Source organism: Sceloporus occidentalis, unplaced genomic scaffold (assembly GCF_023333645.1).
Source record: "Sceloporus occidentalis isolate IW3139 unplaced genomic scaffold, rSceOcc1.0.p SCAF_1, whole genome shotgun sequence".
NCBI classification, from domain to species: Eukaryota; Metazoa; Chordata; class Lepidosauria; order Squamata; family Phrynosomatidae; genus Sceloporus; species Sceloporus occidentalis.
Genome location: NW_028316981.1, coordinates 191,746,507 through 191,762,813, shown reverse-complemented (window position 1 = coordinate 191,762,813; position 16,307 = coordinate 191,746,507). Strand labels below are relative to the sequence as shown.

At 40.5% G+C, this 16,307-nt stretch overlaps 1 protein-coding gene across 10 annotated transcripts in view; it reads left to right on the top strand.

Annotated features, from left to right (window-relative positions):
• The window catches only part of ELAVL2 (ELAV like RNA binding protein 2), a 173,816-nt gene that overhangs the window by 71,412 nt on the left and 86,097 nt on the right, over window positions 1-16,307 (top strand). For 5 of the 10 annotated variants that reach the window (XM_089487967.1, XM_089487974.1, XM_089487933.1 and 2 more), the window contains one exon: window positions 15,228-15,318. The exons of 2 other annotated variants lie outside the window; for them this stretch is intronic. In XM_089487967.1, coding sequence (XP_089344093.1) covers window positions 15,247-15,318 — 72 coding nt within the window. In that variant the 5' untranslated portion in view covers window positions 15,228-15,246. Of the gene's footprint in view, window positions 1-15,227; window positions 15,344-16,307 lie in introns of those variants that run through there. 3 more of the 10 variants (XM_089487959.1, XM_089487941.1, XM_089487949.1) reach the window with 1 other exon arrangement.

Below are 16,307 nucleotides of genomic sequence, written 5' to 3'. Positions count from 1 at the left end.
GCTTTGATTGGTTCCTGGGGAAATTAAAATTTACTGATATGTAGGTAAACACCATTTGTTTCAAAATATGAAATACAGCTGGCCTGTCTCATGTGCGGCTTTGACTTTTGCAGATTTGATTACTAGAGATTGATTTGCAGTTTTGATTAATATGTTCTTTCTAGGAATCTCTAGATCTTCCAACACAGCTCTGCTAGAAGCTGACCGTAAAGTTGTGTTGGAGAACCTAGAGGTTCCTGGAGAAAACACTTCTCTAGGCATTTGTAGATCCTCCAGCATGATTCTGAGATCAACTTGTGGCAGATGTTCACAAAGTTGCAATGGAGGACCGGGAGATTCCTAGAGAAGCGTTCTCTTGAGCTAAAAGAATAGTGATTTTTTATTTGTGGTTTTTCCACATCCATGGGGGTCCTTCACCTCTACTGCCAGGGAATGTGAAGGGACCACTGTCAGCCCTCAGAAATGGGGAAGGGCTTGTCAGATTAGTTATCCCATAGAAATAGTACTGGGCCAGCCATCGGTTCCTCCCCACCATGCACAGTGCTGCTGTGGAGTGTGCTATGCCAGATAGATTCCTAATGCTGTTTTTAAATTGATTGTATTGGGCAGTTAGTTGTGGAGGGTGGTGGCTTGCCCTTGTTGAATGTGGAAGAAGAACTCCCCCCTCCCCCATGAAACCTCTTGGACAACTCTTGAAATTACTTCTTTGTGCTGAAAATGTTGTGGCCATCCTACGAATTTACAGAAATTGTGAAAGCATCTTGCTGGAAGACAAATACCCTGAGCAATGCTGATGGGAAACTCTTCTTCATGTGCTTCATCTGAATAAGGTTCCATTGTCAGGGGAATATGGAATGCTTTCAAGGAAATTTAGAGGGCATCTATGTTTATTTTTTCAATGTCAGACAAATATTTTACACTGGACCTTTGTTATCTGCTGGGGATTGGTTCCAGGACTCTCTGTGGATACCAAAATCGATGGATATTAAAGTCCTATTAAATACAGTGACATAGTACAATGGTGCCCCCTATATAAAATGGCAAAATCACAGTTTGCTCTTTGGAATGTATATATTTTTGGAATATTTTCAGTCCATGGATATTGAATCTATGGATAAAGAATCCGTGGATATGGAGGGCTGGCTGTGTATCTGTATCCATACCTCAACCAATAAGGTTTTCAGAGTGATTTAGCCTGGCATAAGACATTTCAGTGGCAATCCAGTTTTGATGTGGATTTCTAGTGCTGTTACTTTTCTCCTGTGTTGTTCTATTTTGGGGTGGAACACTTCTAGAGGCTTGTAAACCATCTTTGGAAATGTTATTGAAGGACATGATAATTAAAAAAAATGCATGAAGCCTAGCTGTAGGATATGTTTGCAAACACTGATTTTTTAAAAGTTTAAATTAAGGACACCTTTGGTGAACACTCACGATTTAATGCATCAAACAGCATTCCATTATGCTTTCTCTTTTTCTGCCTCCTGACAAGCGGACACTTGCTTGTCCTTCTCCCCCTTGACATTCAGTCAGTTGGCGCATAATTACCACAGCTAGTGATCTCATTTATTTAACTGCTTACACAAGTAATCTGTTTGCCTGAATGGTAGAATGCTGGAGGGAAAGGAACTTGTGAAAGATTGCAGCTAATGTGCTTTAGAGACAAGAAACTTTAGACGACAGTGATTGGCTGGCTCTTCCCTTTGGGGGGGGGAGTTGTCTTCAGGTGCATTCCCCTGATTTGCTCCTCATCCCTAGCTAGTGTAGAGATGCATCAGCATTGTGCACTTGAGATTTGAAAACACTTGTTCTGAAGGCTCGAAAATAAGTTTTCCAAAGTACTCACTGCTGCTTTCCCTACCCAGATCTCACAAGCATACTCTTGGGAGAAGGAGACAGCTATGGCAAGCACTCCTAGTCCTGCTACCAAGGTGTCTTTGCTTATCAAGAATACAAATGGATGTACAGTCATTACCAGAATTACGTTTGCGGGTAATATGCAGTCATTTCTACTGGGCAGCACATCTTATTTGAATTCTTGCAGTGTCGGCTATTTTCCATAGATTGCCAAGATGCAGATTTTTTTTGTCTTTTATTTCTTAAATAGCAGCCAAATCCTTTAAACCTGTTTTCCCCAACCCTGCACAGATAGAATTTTGTGCAGCAATCAGAAGGCTTTTTGAAAATCTAAATGAGAGAGCCTTTTTTCTGGTTATATTCCTTGTACATTCTGGGGGGCGGAAAAGGCTGCCATGTGTTTTAGTCTGTGTCAACTTAACATCTTTGTTTATTTTGATGGATTTCTAGTTTAAAGGCTTTTCATAAATGAAATCAGCCAAAGGAAGAAAAGGTGGATATGAGAATTCATGAAACTGTTGAATGAATCCCATTGTGGAGACAGGCGGGATATAAATCCTGGAATAAATAAAAATAATAAACTATAGATTGCAGATGGCCCCTTAGGCAGAGAGGAGAGCACAAAGACTACTTTAAGTATGCATCTCAGTTTTCATTTATGAACTGGTTGTTGTCTGATTCATTTAATGCAGAGGAGGGGTGATGCAGCCCTCCAGATGCTGCTGGACTAAATTTCCCAGCATTCTTCACCACTGGCTATGCTGACTAGGGTTAATGGGACTTGCAGTCCAGTGACATTTGACAAATCACATTATTAACTTTCATGCTATCAGATGCAACATTTTGGGGGTTTTGTTGTTGCAGTATGTATGCAGAATTACAACTACAAAGCAGTCATTTTATCACACTGTCATCTGAAGAGTTATAAGCAATTAGTCAAAAATAGGAGGGGAAAAACCAAACAAACTGGTACGTATACTATATATCACTAAGTACCAAATGAATGGGGCTCCAGCATAGGCAGAATTTGCCTTACGTGGGGTGGTCCAGAATGGATCCCCCGCATAAGGCGAGTTTCCACTGTATATGTTGGCTTTCTGCTACAGATACAGGTCTATTGTGGACAGTATGAAACCTTGGAGGAACTCTGATCATTCACTCTCAGGATGTTGCCACTTTAGAGCAACAATGAGCCTGAACACATTTTGTGCATTTAAGAGGGAAATTAGCAAGTTCAGAAGCAAATGCCTGTTCTAGCAATATGTGCCATGTAAACCAGGAATGTATGTTCTGTTCAGTGCTGCTACAATATATACCACTCGGTGCACTGTAATGCATCCTCCACAGTGGGACATTTACTTAGCCAGGCATCTTGGTGCATCATGGGAAACCCAGTTTGTTTGGAGTGTGATGACGACACCATCTTGACCCTTATTTCCTCATTGGAAGAAGTGTGATAGGAGACATGTATTTTACTGACTTAAAGGTAGCAAAAATACCTAATGTACTTCGACTCATTCAACAGAATGCGCTATACCCCCTGTGTGTTGCTTCTGCAGTAGGGCACTGGTAGGAAAACCAGTGGAGAATTTGCTTGCAGGGATCACTGCAACATCCAAATGAAATGTTCTAGTTGCCTGAAAAATGGCAGGCATGAAGAATTCATTGAGATGTGTCTTCCTGTCCAGGGGCTATTTTGTTATTTGGGTAGAAATTTATCTCATGATAACATTAATATTAGTGGTTTCTGCACATAAATACAACTGTTTTCCTTCAGGGTTTATGTATGTGTATCTTTCCCAAGGGTGTTTTTTCCCCTTATTTTTTGCTGTTGCTCACAGTTGGAAATAACAGTGATAACTCTTTTTAGGAAACAGAAATTATGTTGGCAGATATACTAACAACCCCCCCCCCAGGAGAGCCAGGAAATTGGCCCCTCAGCCTATTATTTTTGCCCCCTTCTATTCTGCCTATGGACATGGGATATTTTTATTTCCTGAAATGCCCTGTGATTCCCTTAGTGTTGGATAGGTACCTGAGAAGGGTGTTGTAGTCAAAGTTCCCTCTATAAAAAAATAAGGTCTTGAGACTTAAAGGGAACACAGTAGTAATGTGTTGTGTGTAGAGGGCAATATGAATAGTTGATGCTGTCGTTTTACATCGCAACAGTAGAGGACAGAAACTCTCTGTGTGTACCTGTTTCATGCCAGTTTTTAGAACAAATGTTTGTACAGTGGGTACTTGGTATCTGTTGAGATTTGGTTCCAAGACCACACACACACAGCAGATACCAAAATCTTTGGATGATCAAGTCTCATTATAGACAATGGCATGGTAAAATCGTGTCCCTTATATGTCAAAATCAATGTTTTGTGGGGGGGGGGGGTGGGGGGGTTGGAATTTATATATTTTAAAAATATTTCCAATCCATGGATGTTTGACTCTGTGGATACAGAGAGGCAGTTGAATGTATCTACCCCTTTCCTGAAAGATTTTGATCTTCCTTCTAACTCATACTTGTTATGCACTGAACCTGGGGTGAGCAACTGTGGTAGATCTGGAGGGTTAATCCTTGGGATTCCCTGAGAGCTCTATACACTGCTAGAAATGCTCCCCCAAAATGACACATACAGTAACACAAACTAAAACAAGATATCGGAGTAGTCAAGTCCACCTCTGTTTTAGAAAAATAATTTTCTACACTTCTTGGAAGAGGTAATGACCCTTTCGGGGCAGTAGGGGGACACTCCAGGCATTTTAGCATAGGGGGAGACAGTAACTTGTGACCTCAGAGTGGTATGTTGCTACTTCTCATTTTATTTGACGTACACAAGTGTTGGTTTCTGGAGTGATGCTGAAATTTTGGTTGCTAATCTCCTTTTATCACTTTTCTTTTGCTTTTGCTTTTTGCCAGATAGTCTTCAGAAACCGGTATCCAGATATTTGACAAAATTGCACATTCTAAGCCAATTAGGGATGATGATGATGATGATGATGATGATGATGATAATGATAATATATGCACATGCAATTCTGGCAATGCTCACCTAAGAAAAAAAAAAGTTTGATTTTTCTAATTCTCCTCTCCTCCCGAAGGGCATAAGCAGAGTTTCCTTTGCTTGCATGTCTATTTCCTAACTGTGAAAAGCAGGACTGCCACAATGTGTAGGGTGGCTCCTCTTCATTGTCAGTGGATCACAAACCTTGTGTAGCTTTGGCAGCTTGTGGCTAATGTGCCAATGATCATATCCCTTTCCCTGAGTTCTGTGGCATATATGAGGATCTTCAAAGCTGAGTCAGTCTATGCCAGGCTTTGGAGCACTTAGCAATGAGGATTCCACTTGCTGTTCTTGGTGTCTTCAGAACACATTCTGAAGTTGTGGTATGAACCATTTGTAAGCTTTTCTAGGATCCTTTTTGGCTGAAGGACGAAGTATAAAAACTCAATAAAATAAATATAAATGTGATCAGAGTACTACTCTTTTCAGATATTAAAACTGCTTTGCATGCATTCACAGTAATCTTTTACAATAACCTTTTACTATCGCTATGCTGCAGGTAGGGTGGGAGAGGAGGAGACTGAAATTATCCAATAGGAGTTGCATAATGCCACCAAGCAGTTATTTCCAAGGTTATCTTACATCATTGTGGGATAGCCACCTCTTAGCTAAGATGCTGCTCTGAGATCCTTGGGAGAGTTTACTGTATAGCCAGCATACAGTGGTTTGTTTTGGCCACTTAATCGGTGCATGGTCTTGGATAATAATGATGTACTTTCTTCATCAGGGTGCAGTAGTGATCAGTAAGGTTTTCATATCCTGTTCTGCAGGTAGTGGTGACGGTATATAACATGCTATTTTCTAGGAGTTTGTAGCTGTCACTTATAGCCTACTAATTTAGAGGCAATTGTTAATACACTCCTTGATGGAACTGTGTTGACTATTGTTCTGGGTTTCCTTCGGCAGCAGCCAGATCTTTGAAGTTTAGAATGTGTAGGCATATTGTGGTCCTCACATACCAAAAAAGATTGCCTTAAATAATTTTTTAAAATACAAAATAAAATAAAATATACTCATCTTTTTTGAAAAGCTGTAAATGACTTCAAATCATGTCTCAATTTTTTTGGGGGGCACAGGAAGCCCATCCTGTGTTCAGAGAAGCACAATGGCTGAAATTCTGATGATTTTGCCCTAAAGGTTATGAGGGTTATGTTCATTTTACTTTTTAAAATGCAGACATGTTGGGCAAGTGCCCCATGTCTGTGGTCTGGGTTGCGTTATATGTGACCAAGACCTTGAAAAGTTCCCCACCCTAGTTTTGAGTGTCCGGACTCAAAACACAATGTATATTGTTTGAAGGCTACAACTCACAGTATGCGATGAGGCCACAGAATACCCAAGAGACAGTTCCTTCCCATATTACTTCTTTAGGAATCTATATCGATGATGGGTATATAAATAAGAAACTGAAGAATGGTAACTGTTCACACAGAGTCAACTTACTGTATATATTTGCCAGTGTTAATCGGTATCACAGGAGCATAGCAACCTGCCTTGTATTAAATAACACCTTAATCCATCTTGCTCAGTAATTAATGTGACTGACACTGGCTTCCAGGCGTTTTTCGTTTCTCTCAGCTCTACATGGAGATTGTAACGGGGAACCTTTCCATTCAGTGCATGTTCTCTGCCACTGAGCTACAGCCTCATACATTAGCTGTGGCCTGGGAAGCTCATGTTCTTACACCAGAGCTTGGAAAATTACATTTTTTTGGCATACAATTTTCAACAATAGACTCAGTTGTCAGGCAGATTCTGAGGCTGTCACAAATGAAATCTGTTTTATACAGTCAGCCCTCCATATCTACAGATTTCTTATCCATGAACTCAACCAGCCATGCCTTGACAATATTTTAAAAACCCATAATTTCCCAAAAACAAACCTTGATTTTGCCAGTTCATATAAGTGACACCATTTTACTACCCCATTGTATTTCATAGAATCATAGAATAATAGAGTTGGAAGAGACCGCAAGGGCCATCCAGTCCAACCCCCTGACATGCAGGAAATCCAAATCAAAGCATCCCTGACAGATGGCCATCCAGCCTCTGCTTAAAGACCTCCAAGGAGGAAGATTCTACTACACTCCGAGGTAGTGTGTTCCACTGTCGAGAAGCCCTTACTGTCAGGAAGTTCCTCCTAAGGTTGAGGTGGAATCTCTTTCCCTGCAGTTTGCATCCATTGTTCTGTGCTCTAGTCTCTGGAGCAGCAGAAAACAAGCTTGCTCCTTCCTCAGTATGACATCCCTTCAAATATTTAAACAGGGCTATCATATCACCTCTTAACCTTCTCTTCTCCAGGCTAAACATCATTGTTCCTCGTAGGGCATGGCTTCCAGACCCTTCACCATTTTAGTTGCTCTCCTTTGGACGTGCTCCAGTTTCTCCACATCCTTTTAAAATTGTGGTGCCCAGAGCTGGACACAGTATTCCAGACATTATACTTTTATTGGTGCAGCCTAAAATTGCATTGGCCTTTTTAGCTGCTGCGTCGCATTGTTCACTCATGTTGAACTTGTGGTCTACTTGGACTCCCAGATCCCTTTCACATGTAGTTTTATTCAGCCAGGTGTTGCCCATCCTATATCTGCATTTCATTTTTCTGCCCTAAGTGCAGTACCTTACATTTCTCCGTGTTGAATTTCATTTTGTTAGCTTTGGCCCAGCTTTCTAGTCTATTCAGGTCATCTTGAATTTTGATCCTGTCCTCTGGGGTATTAGCTATTCCCCCTAGTTTGGTATCATCTGCAAATTTGATAAGTATGCCCCCAATTTTGTCCTCCAAGTCATTGATAAAGATGTTGAATAACACTGGGCCCAGGACAGAGCCCTGTGGGACCCCAATGGTCACTTCTCTCTAGGATGAAAAGGAGCCATTGTTGAGCACCCTTTAGGTTTAGCCAGTCAACCAATTACAAATCCATGTAACAGTTCCTTTGTCTAGCCCACATTTTACAAGCTTGTTTGCAAGAATGTCATGGGAAACCTTGTCGAAGGCCTTACTGAAATGAAGATATACTATATCCACAGCATTCCCTTCATCTACCAAGCTGGTAATTTTATCAAAGAAAGAGATCATATTTGTCTGGCATGACTTCTTTCTCTGAAACCCATGTTGACTTTTTGTGATTATGGAATTGCCTTCTAAATGTTCACAGACTCTCTGTTTAATGATCTGCTCTAGAATCTTTCTTGGTATAGATATCAGACTAACTGGATGATAATTGTTGGGATCATTTTTTTTCCCCCTTTTTGAAGATGGGGACAATGTTTGTTCTCCTCCAGTCTGCTGGGACCTCTCCTGTTCTCCAGGAGTTCTCAAAGATTATTGCAAATGGCTCCGATATTACATTTGCCAGCTCTTTTAATACCCTTGGATTTAGTTCATCTGGTCCTGGAGACTTAAATTCATTTAGATTAACAAAGTATTCCTCTACTATCTCTTTACTTATTCTGTGCTGAAATTCCCCTATTCTGTCTTCTGCTACATTATCCTTACTCTTTTCCTTTTTTGAGAACACTGAGACAGAGAAGGTGTTGAGTAATTCTGCCTTTTCTCTGTCTTCTGTTAACATTTTTCCATCTTCTCCATGGAGTGGCCCTACCGTTTCCTCCTCCTTCCTTTTGCTGCGGACATATCCAAAAAAGCCCTTTTTATTGTTCTTAACCTCTTTAGCAAGCCTGAGTTCATTCTGTGCTTTAGCTTTTCTGACTTTATAGCTGGCCCCCTTGTTGCATCTTCCACCTTTTGGACAATGAAACTGTCTACAAGGCAAGTGAGGAATTTGCTAGACCTTGAGGATTTGGCTGAGTTTGACTTCCAGCAAATATCAGGATAGTTGAAGTCACCCATCACTACTACATCTCTCCTTTCTGAGTGTGTGGTCATCTGTTCTAGAAAGGCATCATCCAATTCATCCTTCTGACTCCCACAATAACATCCTTGTTGTTTCCCTCCCCTTTAATTTTTATCCAGATGCTCTCCACCTGGCTTCCAGGATCAGTGTCCTGGATCTCTTCAGTGGTGTAAATGTCCCTGATGTATAAGGCTATTCCTCCTCCTTTCCTGTTTTGCCTATTTCTCTTGAAAAGGTTATACCCCTCTATTCCTACATTCCAGTCATGAGACTCATCCCACCAGGGTTCAGTGATGCCTATTATATCATATTTGCTTTGTTGTACTAGGAGTTCAAGTTCAGCTTGCTTATTTCCCATACTCTGTGCATTAGTGTAGAGACATATTAGACCATGGGTCCCCTTTACTTGCTTCCTGTGCAAACATTTTTTCTCCCACTGTTGAGTCCTTGCACTGTTTGTCTTGTTCCCTCTATGACAGTTTGGCTATTTTCTCCATCCCTTTTATCTCCCTCCCCCACATAACTCAGTTTAAAGCCCTCCTGATCAAATTCTTGAGACTATTGGCAAAAACGTTTCTGCCAACTGGCGTGAGATGTAACCCATCCCTTGCCAGACGTCCTTCCTCATGGAACCTCAGTCCATGATCCAAGAATCCAAACCGTTCTTGGCGGCACCATCTACGGAGCCAGTTGTTTACATCCGCTATTTTCTTCTCCCTTCCTGAACCATGCCCTTCAACTGGGAGAAGAGATGAGATGACAACCTGTGCATCCATCTCTTTCAACTTCCTAACCAAATTTTCATAATCCCTTATGATATTCTGAAGGCTGTGCTTTGCAGTATCATTGGTTCCCACATGAACCAAAAGAAAGGGATAATGGTCAGTGGGCTTCACAAGTCTTGTCAATCTCTCTGTCATATCACGGATCTTTGCCCCAGGGAGACAGCACACCTCCCGAGACATCTTGTCAGGCCTGTAAACCACTGGTTCAGTGCCTCTCATCAAGGAGTCCCCCCATGGCCACCACACGCCTCCTCCGAGGCTTAACAGCAACTGTTCCCTTTGGTGGTACTCTCAGGGTCCCCTGCTCTGTCCCTGAAGTCTGTCCCTGCTGCTCTTCCTCATCATCTCTGATAACAGACAGAGATTCAAATTGATTCTGTAGCTGCAGTCTCCCAGAATGTTCCCTGATTTTCCTAGTTCTGTGTGTGACTTTCCTCCAGCCATCTACTTCTGTAGTATGTGAAGTGACCTCCTCCTCCCCAGCAACTTCCTCTGTGTGTTTCCCGTTCAGAACCATCTGGTCCGTTCTGGTCAGGAAAACCTCTTGCTCCCTATGATGCTGAAGTGTAGCTACCTGGGCCTGCAGCTGCTGTACTTTCACTTCTAAGAGGGCCACCAACTTGCACTTAGTGCAGGTGACGTTCCCCACATCTCTAGGCAAGAATACAAACATCCCACAAGTGTTGCAGGTGACTGCAGCAGGGCCTTAAGTGTCCATACTGAAAAGTCTTAAGGAGGTACTGAACAAGACTGTGGGCTTCCCCTGCTAAACCCCAGTGTAAAGAACCCCTGTGGGCCTCTGTTAAAGAGCTGAATCAACTGGGACTCTAGTTATGTACAGCGCTCCTGGCTGCTAGCTAGTTCAGAGGCAAGTCTCTGATGCACGCCCTCTGAGCAAAGTTCCCACAAGGCCCCTTAAGGAAAAAAGGGAAAAGAAAATGTGGAAAAATAAAGGAGCCCCCCTCCAACAATGTTCTCAGGTCAGCTTTTCCTCTGTTCTCCAAAACCTTCTTGACTATACAAGAAAAATTAAAAATCCGTGCGCCATTAGGGAGATACTGAAGGCACAATTGCTTTGCAATTAGGCTTCTAGCTCCTCCCACAGCAGCAGCCCAAGTTTAAAAGTTTAGATCTCACCAAACACAAGGACAAAGAAGACCAGCCTTTCCTCCTTGGAGAAATGAACTAGAATTCCAATTTAATTGGATTTGTGCTTCCATGGATTTTGGTATCCACTGAGGGTCCTGGAACTAAGCCCCAGGTATTCCAAAATAATTATTAAAAAATCCCAGATCCAAAACACTTCTAGTCCCTAGGATTTCTGATGAGAGGGACTCAATCTGTATAGAGATATTTAAAATATCTACATCTGTTGATTAAAAGTAGTTTAAGATTTAAACAATTGCTGACTGACATGACTGGAACCATTTAGGTCGCTGGATTTGGGCATTGTTCGTGGTTGGGTAGTGCAGAGTTGTTGTAGTGCACTGTTGTACTATTGCTTCTCTTCTCCACATATTTAAATATATATTGTTGAGTCTTTGCTGGTGTTTTTGAACCTTGAAAGAGTGAAATAATACATAATGTTAGAATTCTGATTGCCTTCTCCTCCTTTCCCTGTTTCTGCCAGTGGCACTTAGTCAATATGGCACCTCTTTTGGTAAAAGTATGAGGTTGGGTTATGATGGAGGTTGCTCATGGTTTACATGGGATTACTAGGATTACAATCAGCAGGGATGGAAAGAAAATATATATATATATATATATATATACATACACATACATACATACACTATTCATTTTTTGGCTGTGAAAGTAGTTTTGGAAAGGTTACAGGCAGCTGTGAAGATACAGGGAACCCGTGTCTTATGCAGGCGCCTTTTATGCGCTGAAAGCTGCACAATGGGGTTGCAATGGCATGCACACCCACAGTGCTCGCACCACACTGCGCACCATGCATGAGCCCCATTATTTGCCTTACGCGGAGGGGTCCAGAATGGATCCCCGCGTAAGGCAAGGGCGCACTCTACTACAAATTTCTGTAGTTATGAAGTATTTAGCTGTCTAAAAATACATGTGGGTTTTTTTTTGCATAGAAATGTGTTTTCCACACAGAAATACCAAGTGTATGTTTGTAAAAAAATGTTTTCTGCATGGAAACTGGCTTTCCTCGTGGGGAAAAATAGGTATGTCAGCACAGATCAATACAGTGGAACCTTATTATACGCGAGGGATCCGTTCCGGATCCCTCCGCGTATAAAAAAATCCGCCTATGCTCGAGCCCCATTGTTTCCAATGGGGCTCATGCACGACGGCGCACAAGGCGCAATGGGTGCGCGCACCCATTCAATTGAATGGGACGCGCCGCCCCTTCCGCCCTGCGCGCGCCGGCGGCTTTGAGCGCCTATGCTCAAAGCCGCCTATAAAAAGGCAGCGTATGCGGAGGCTCCACTGTACTTCCCAAAGCACAAATGGTAATCTGGATCAGTTCAGAAAACCTTTGTGTTCTCATCCTGCAAGAAAATTACTGCAAGAATTTTTTTCTTGCCTATGAGGACAATTTAGCACTTGTTGCTCAGAAATGCCATTTTTATTAACAACAGATCCCGTTAATAAAAATGGCTTTTCTGAGTTTTCTCCACGAATGCGGGAAGCCTCTATGACATTTCAGAAGCGTGATGGATGATCCCACCTCCAGAGCTTCTGAACGTTTGGGAAACACTTGGGCAGTGTTTGGGCAGAGGTAAGTGCCCTGTGCGATAAACTCCCTCGTGAGCGTTGGTAACCACTGGGGTTTGATTCTGGGATTCCCGTGGATAACTAAATCTGTGGATGCTCAAGTCCCATTAAATGTAATGGTGAAATAAAATGATGTCCCTTATATAAATGACAAAATCAAAGTTTGCTTTTTGGAATTTATATATTTTTTTGGAATATTTTCAAGCCATGGATGCTTGTAAAGAATCAGTGTATTTGGAGGGCCAACTGTACACTTGGAAGACCTGCTGTCTTCCCCCAGTTAGTACTTGTTGCTTTACTACCAAAAGTGTTTCTGACCACACCTCGGACCTCTTAATGTGTGATTTTCTGAGTTTACTAGGTCAATTGGACAGATTGACGATTTCAGTGCTTTATTTATTTATTTATTTATTTAAAAAACAAAGCAGTATATTCTTCAGATTCTTCATTTAGTATTGTTATATAACAAGTCTCTTGTCTATCAGATTAGGTTGCTGCAGTCTCACATCCCTCCCTTCTTGTAGCAGTGAATTTTTTTTGTTTTTGTTTACCATGAAGTATAGAATGTTAGAGACCTGTGTTGTTTTAGAAGTATTTTGTACATATATAGGTTGGGAAGCATCAAGGGGGCACAGAAGCAAGGATTGAGGAAGGCAGAGGTAGTTGCAGTTGGACTCAGGACAGCAAACCCCTAAATCATTTTCACTTGCCAGTTTATAAGAACAAGTTATTTGAGATTTCCACCCTATTCTGGATTAGTCTAACCTAGTTTAACTTGTGTCAAACTCCAGGAAAAGTATAATTGCTCTACCTTCTTTCACATGGCACCAGGGCTCAGAGTGCCAATGAAGCTACTTGTATCTTTTATTCCTTTGGAAGAATATAGGGTTTTGATGATACAGTGAAATACAATATGTCAGCTAGTGAATGTGTACAATGACATGACACTAAATGTATCCTGTACCACTGCTTTTATCAGATTTGTCAAGGTATTACATGAACAGCTAATAAATGTCAGTCCTGTTCAGTGTGTGTTCCATCTCATGTTGAATTTTCCTCCAGCTTATCTCATTCATATTCGACTTGTAACTTGATAATTCTGTCCTTGGAGATTCACTATTTTACAGTAGAATGTGTGCATTTGCTGTGGGAAGAGACAGTTCTACAGCTAGGTGTCTAACCACTTAATTTGAGTCTCTGTGTAGTACTGTTGAACTGTGACAGCTTTTAGCCACTGATACAGTCAAGTACAGTATACTGAAATTTCTGAAGTAAAGCTGCCAAGAAAACACCTTAGGGTGGCCATAAGTCAGAAACGACTTGAAGGCATACGACAACAAATAGTTGACTATTGGTATAATTCACAAAAGCCAGAATTTTGATCCCACAGTGTGGAACTTGGTTAAAGAACATTTGCAGTAAAGACGTTTAAGCCTTTCTTGCAAATGGTCTTTGGATTTTATCACTTCAGAATTGCCAGCAGGTGTGCCATCGAGGAAATTACTTTGCTAATTGGAAAATAAACCTTATATTTCAAGCTATTAATATGCTACAAATATATTAGCCTATGGAATGAGCTAGTATTTTTTTTCCCTTGTAGACTACTGGAGTTTGTGGATTTATGAAAATCATGAGAGGAGTCTTTCTGGCCTATCTAGACCAGCATCCAATTTCTCACAATGGCTAGCTACAATTTTATGGGAAGCCTGCTAGTGGGATAGGAACTCAACTGCCTTCTCCCACTATGGTTTCCTAGTGACTGGCCATCGGAGAGCTGTGCTCTCTGGCCTTGGAAATAATAAAACTGTTTTGACTATTAGCCATTCCATTTTGCAAATCTTGTGTCAAAGCCTTTAAATTGGCCTGTATGTATAATTGAGGACAAAAATAATTATTAAGAATATATTTTTACTGGACATATATGCATCTTCCAAATCTTTTTGTGCACTTGCACACAAATGCACATGCATACATCTGTATGTGGTTTAATATAGCTGTATTTAGACTATCAGTGAATATAGCAGGAAACAATGGCCAGGCTAGCTTCAGTGTATTTGTGACAGTAGTTATTTCTGTCTTGTTTTGACTTATCATTCTGATGGTCTTGACTATTTTATTTTTAAAATCTGGGCAATCTGTAATTAGTTGTAAATGGCACAAAAGCTATATTTGTCACTGTCTGGCTTTGCTAAATTCAAATACTACTAGGCTTACAATTTATAAGAGGCTTTACATGTTCTGTGTACTTAGGAGTAATGCATCATTGAAACCATCTCTGTATATAGAAGTGGAATATTGGTTATTCTATCTCAGTAAAGCTGCTTGACTCACTAATGTTTCCTTACGAATATCTTCTGAATGAGACTGCTATTGCAAGATGGAACTGAACAGAGCAACAGATATCCTAGTAAAGATGTAGATCTTTATGAATTTATGAATGTGTTACGTTCTAACTGACTTGGAGTGCAGATAATAGGTATTTTAGAAAACATTGTGAAGGAAATATGGGTGCATCAATCCATGGATACATCTTCTTAACTTTGAATGATTGCTATGCATTTATTTTCCACCCATCTTCACCCCACCCTGATTGCCCCTTTGTCCTATTTTGTTTTTCTGTGATAAGCTTTTGAAGACATTTCTTGGCATCTATGTATTCAAGATAGATTTAAGAATGGATTCAGATTAACTAGTTTGTAGTATCTTTTAAACCAGGCTTTTAAAAAGTGTCTTAATTCATGCAAGGAAAAAAAAATACCTCACGTTAAATGAATCTGGAAAGATTAGATTGGAATTGCCTGAAATTCTATTAAGCCACACTGCATGGACGTGCTGGGAATATAAATACAATTACTGTAAATTTGTACAAACTGATTTGTTGCATTATCTTGCTAATCTAACATACGGTACTTTTTGTGTCCATATTGCAGACGGCAACTCCAAACTAACATGGCAGTCAGACTGTGTGATGTGGCTTCTCTGCTTAGAAGTGGTTCGTGGGCAGCAGAGCCTTGGACTGGGGTCTGTGGGATTTTTCTTAAATTCAGTAGGCTGTTTTTAATTTGTTACAGTAGTGCTGAGGCCATACCAAAAACACATTTAAATTATATTTGGCATAATTTTGCATACTCTTAATATGTCTTGGGTTAGGAATCTGAATGTTTCCCTGGCTTGGGGCAGTGTTCAAGGCAGCCTCTAAACTAGTAAATGCTACATGACTTTCTTCATAGTAACTTGTGATCTGACTAGTCTAGTACAATCTTTACTTTTGTAAAAAACAAAACAAAACCCAAAACCCTCCCACAAATTTGTATTAAAGCTGTTTTGGTATGGTCTGAATGCTGAATAACAGTAACTTTGGAAAGTAATTTGCATTATGTATTTTTTTGGTTACTAAAGAAATCACAGAATTCCATTCAAGTCGAATTATTTGGCTGAGAAAAAAAAAAGAAAATCCAGAAGTCACTGGGAAGCCTGATTGGTATCCCATGAACAGCTAACTTTACTTTTTAAAATTTTGATCAATAGGATATGAACTGTTAGTTTAAACTTCAGGATTATTAGTATTTCCTTATTCAGAGTAGCAGATGGTCCTGTAGCTGAAATGCTGTAATTTCAGAATATACGGATTTCTGCAGCTGTTCATTTGAATGTTGGTTAAAATGTTTAGAATGTTTCATTCTTGCTATCTCAGCATGGAAATAAATAAGCAGATATGTGAAGAGCCGCTAGTCCCCCCCCCTTTTAAAAAAAAGTCTGTTAATGAACTCTTAAAAACAAGTTGCTAGGTAACTTCAATCTGGATGTGGTATTGTAGCCTAACATTTTTGCCATGTACGATAGGGAGAAATTGAATAGTGATTTGCTTCAGTTATGCATGGACAATTAGCCTTGTTTTGATGTCCTAGGAGGAAGTTAATGTATAATCATAGGTTGGATGAAGTGGAAAGTTTGATCATCAGCAGATATGTAGAACTTTTAAAACATATTGAAGGGACTTCATATTTTTG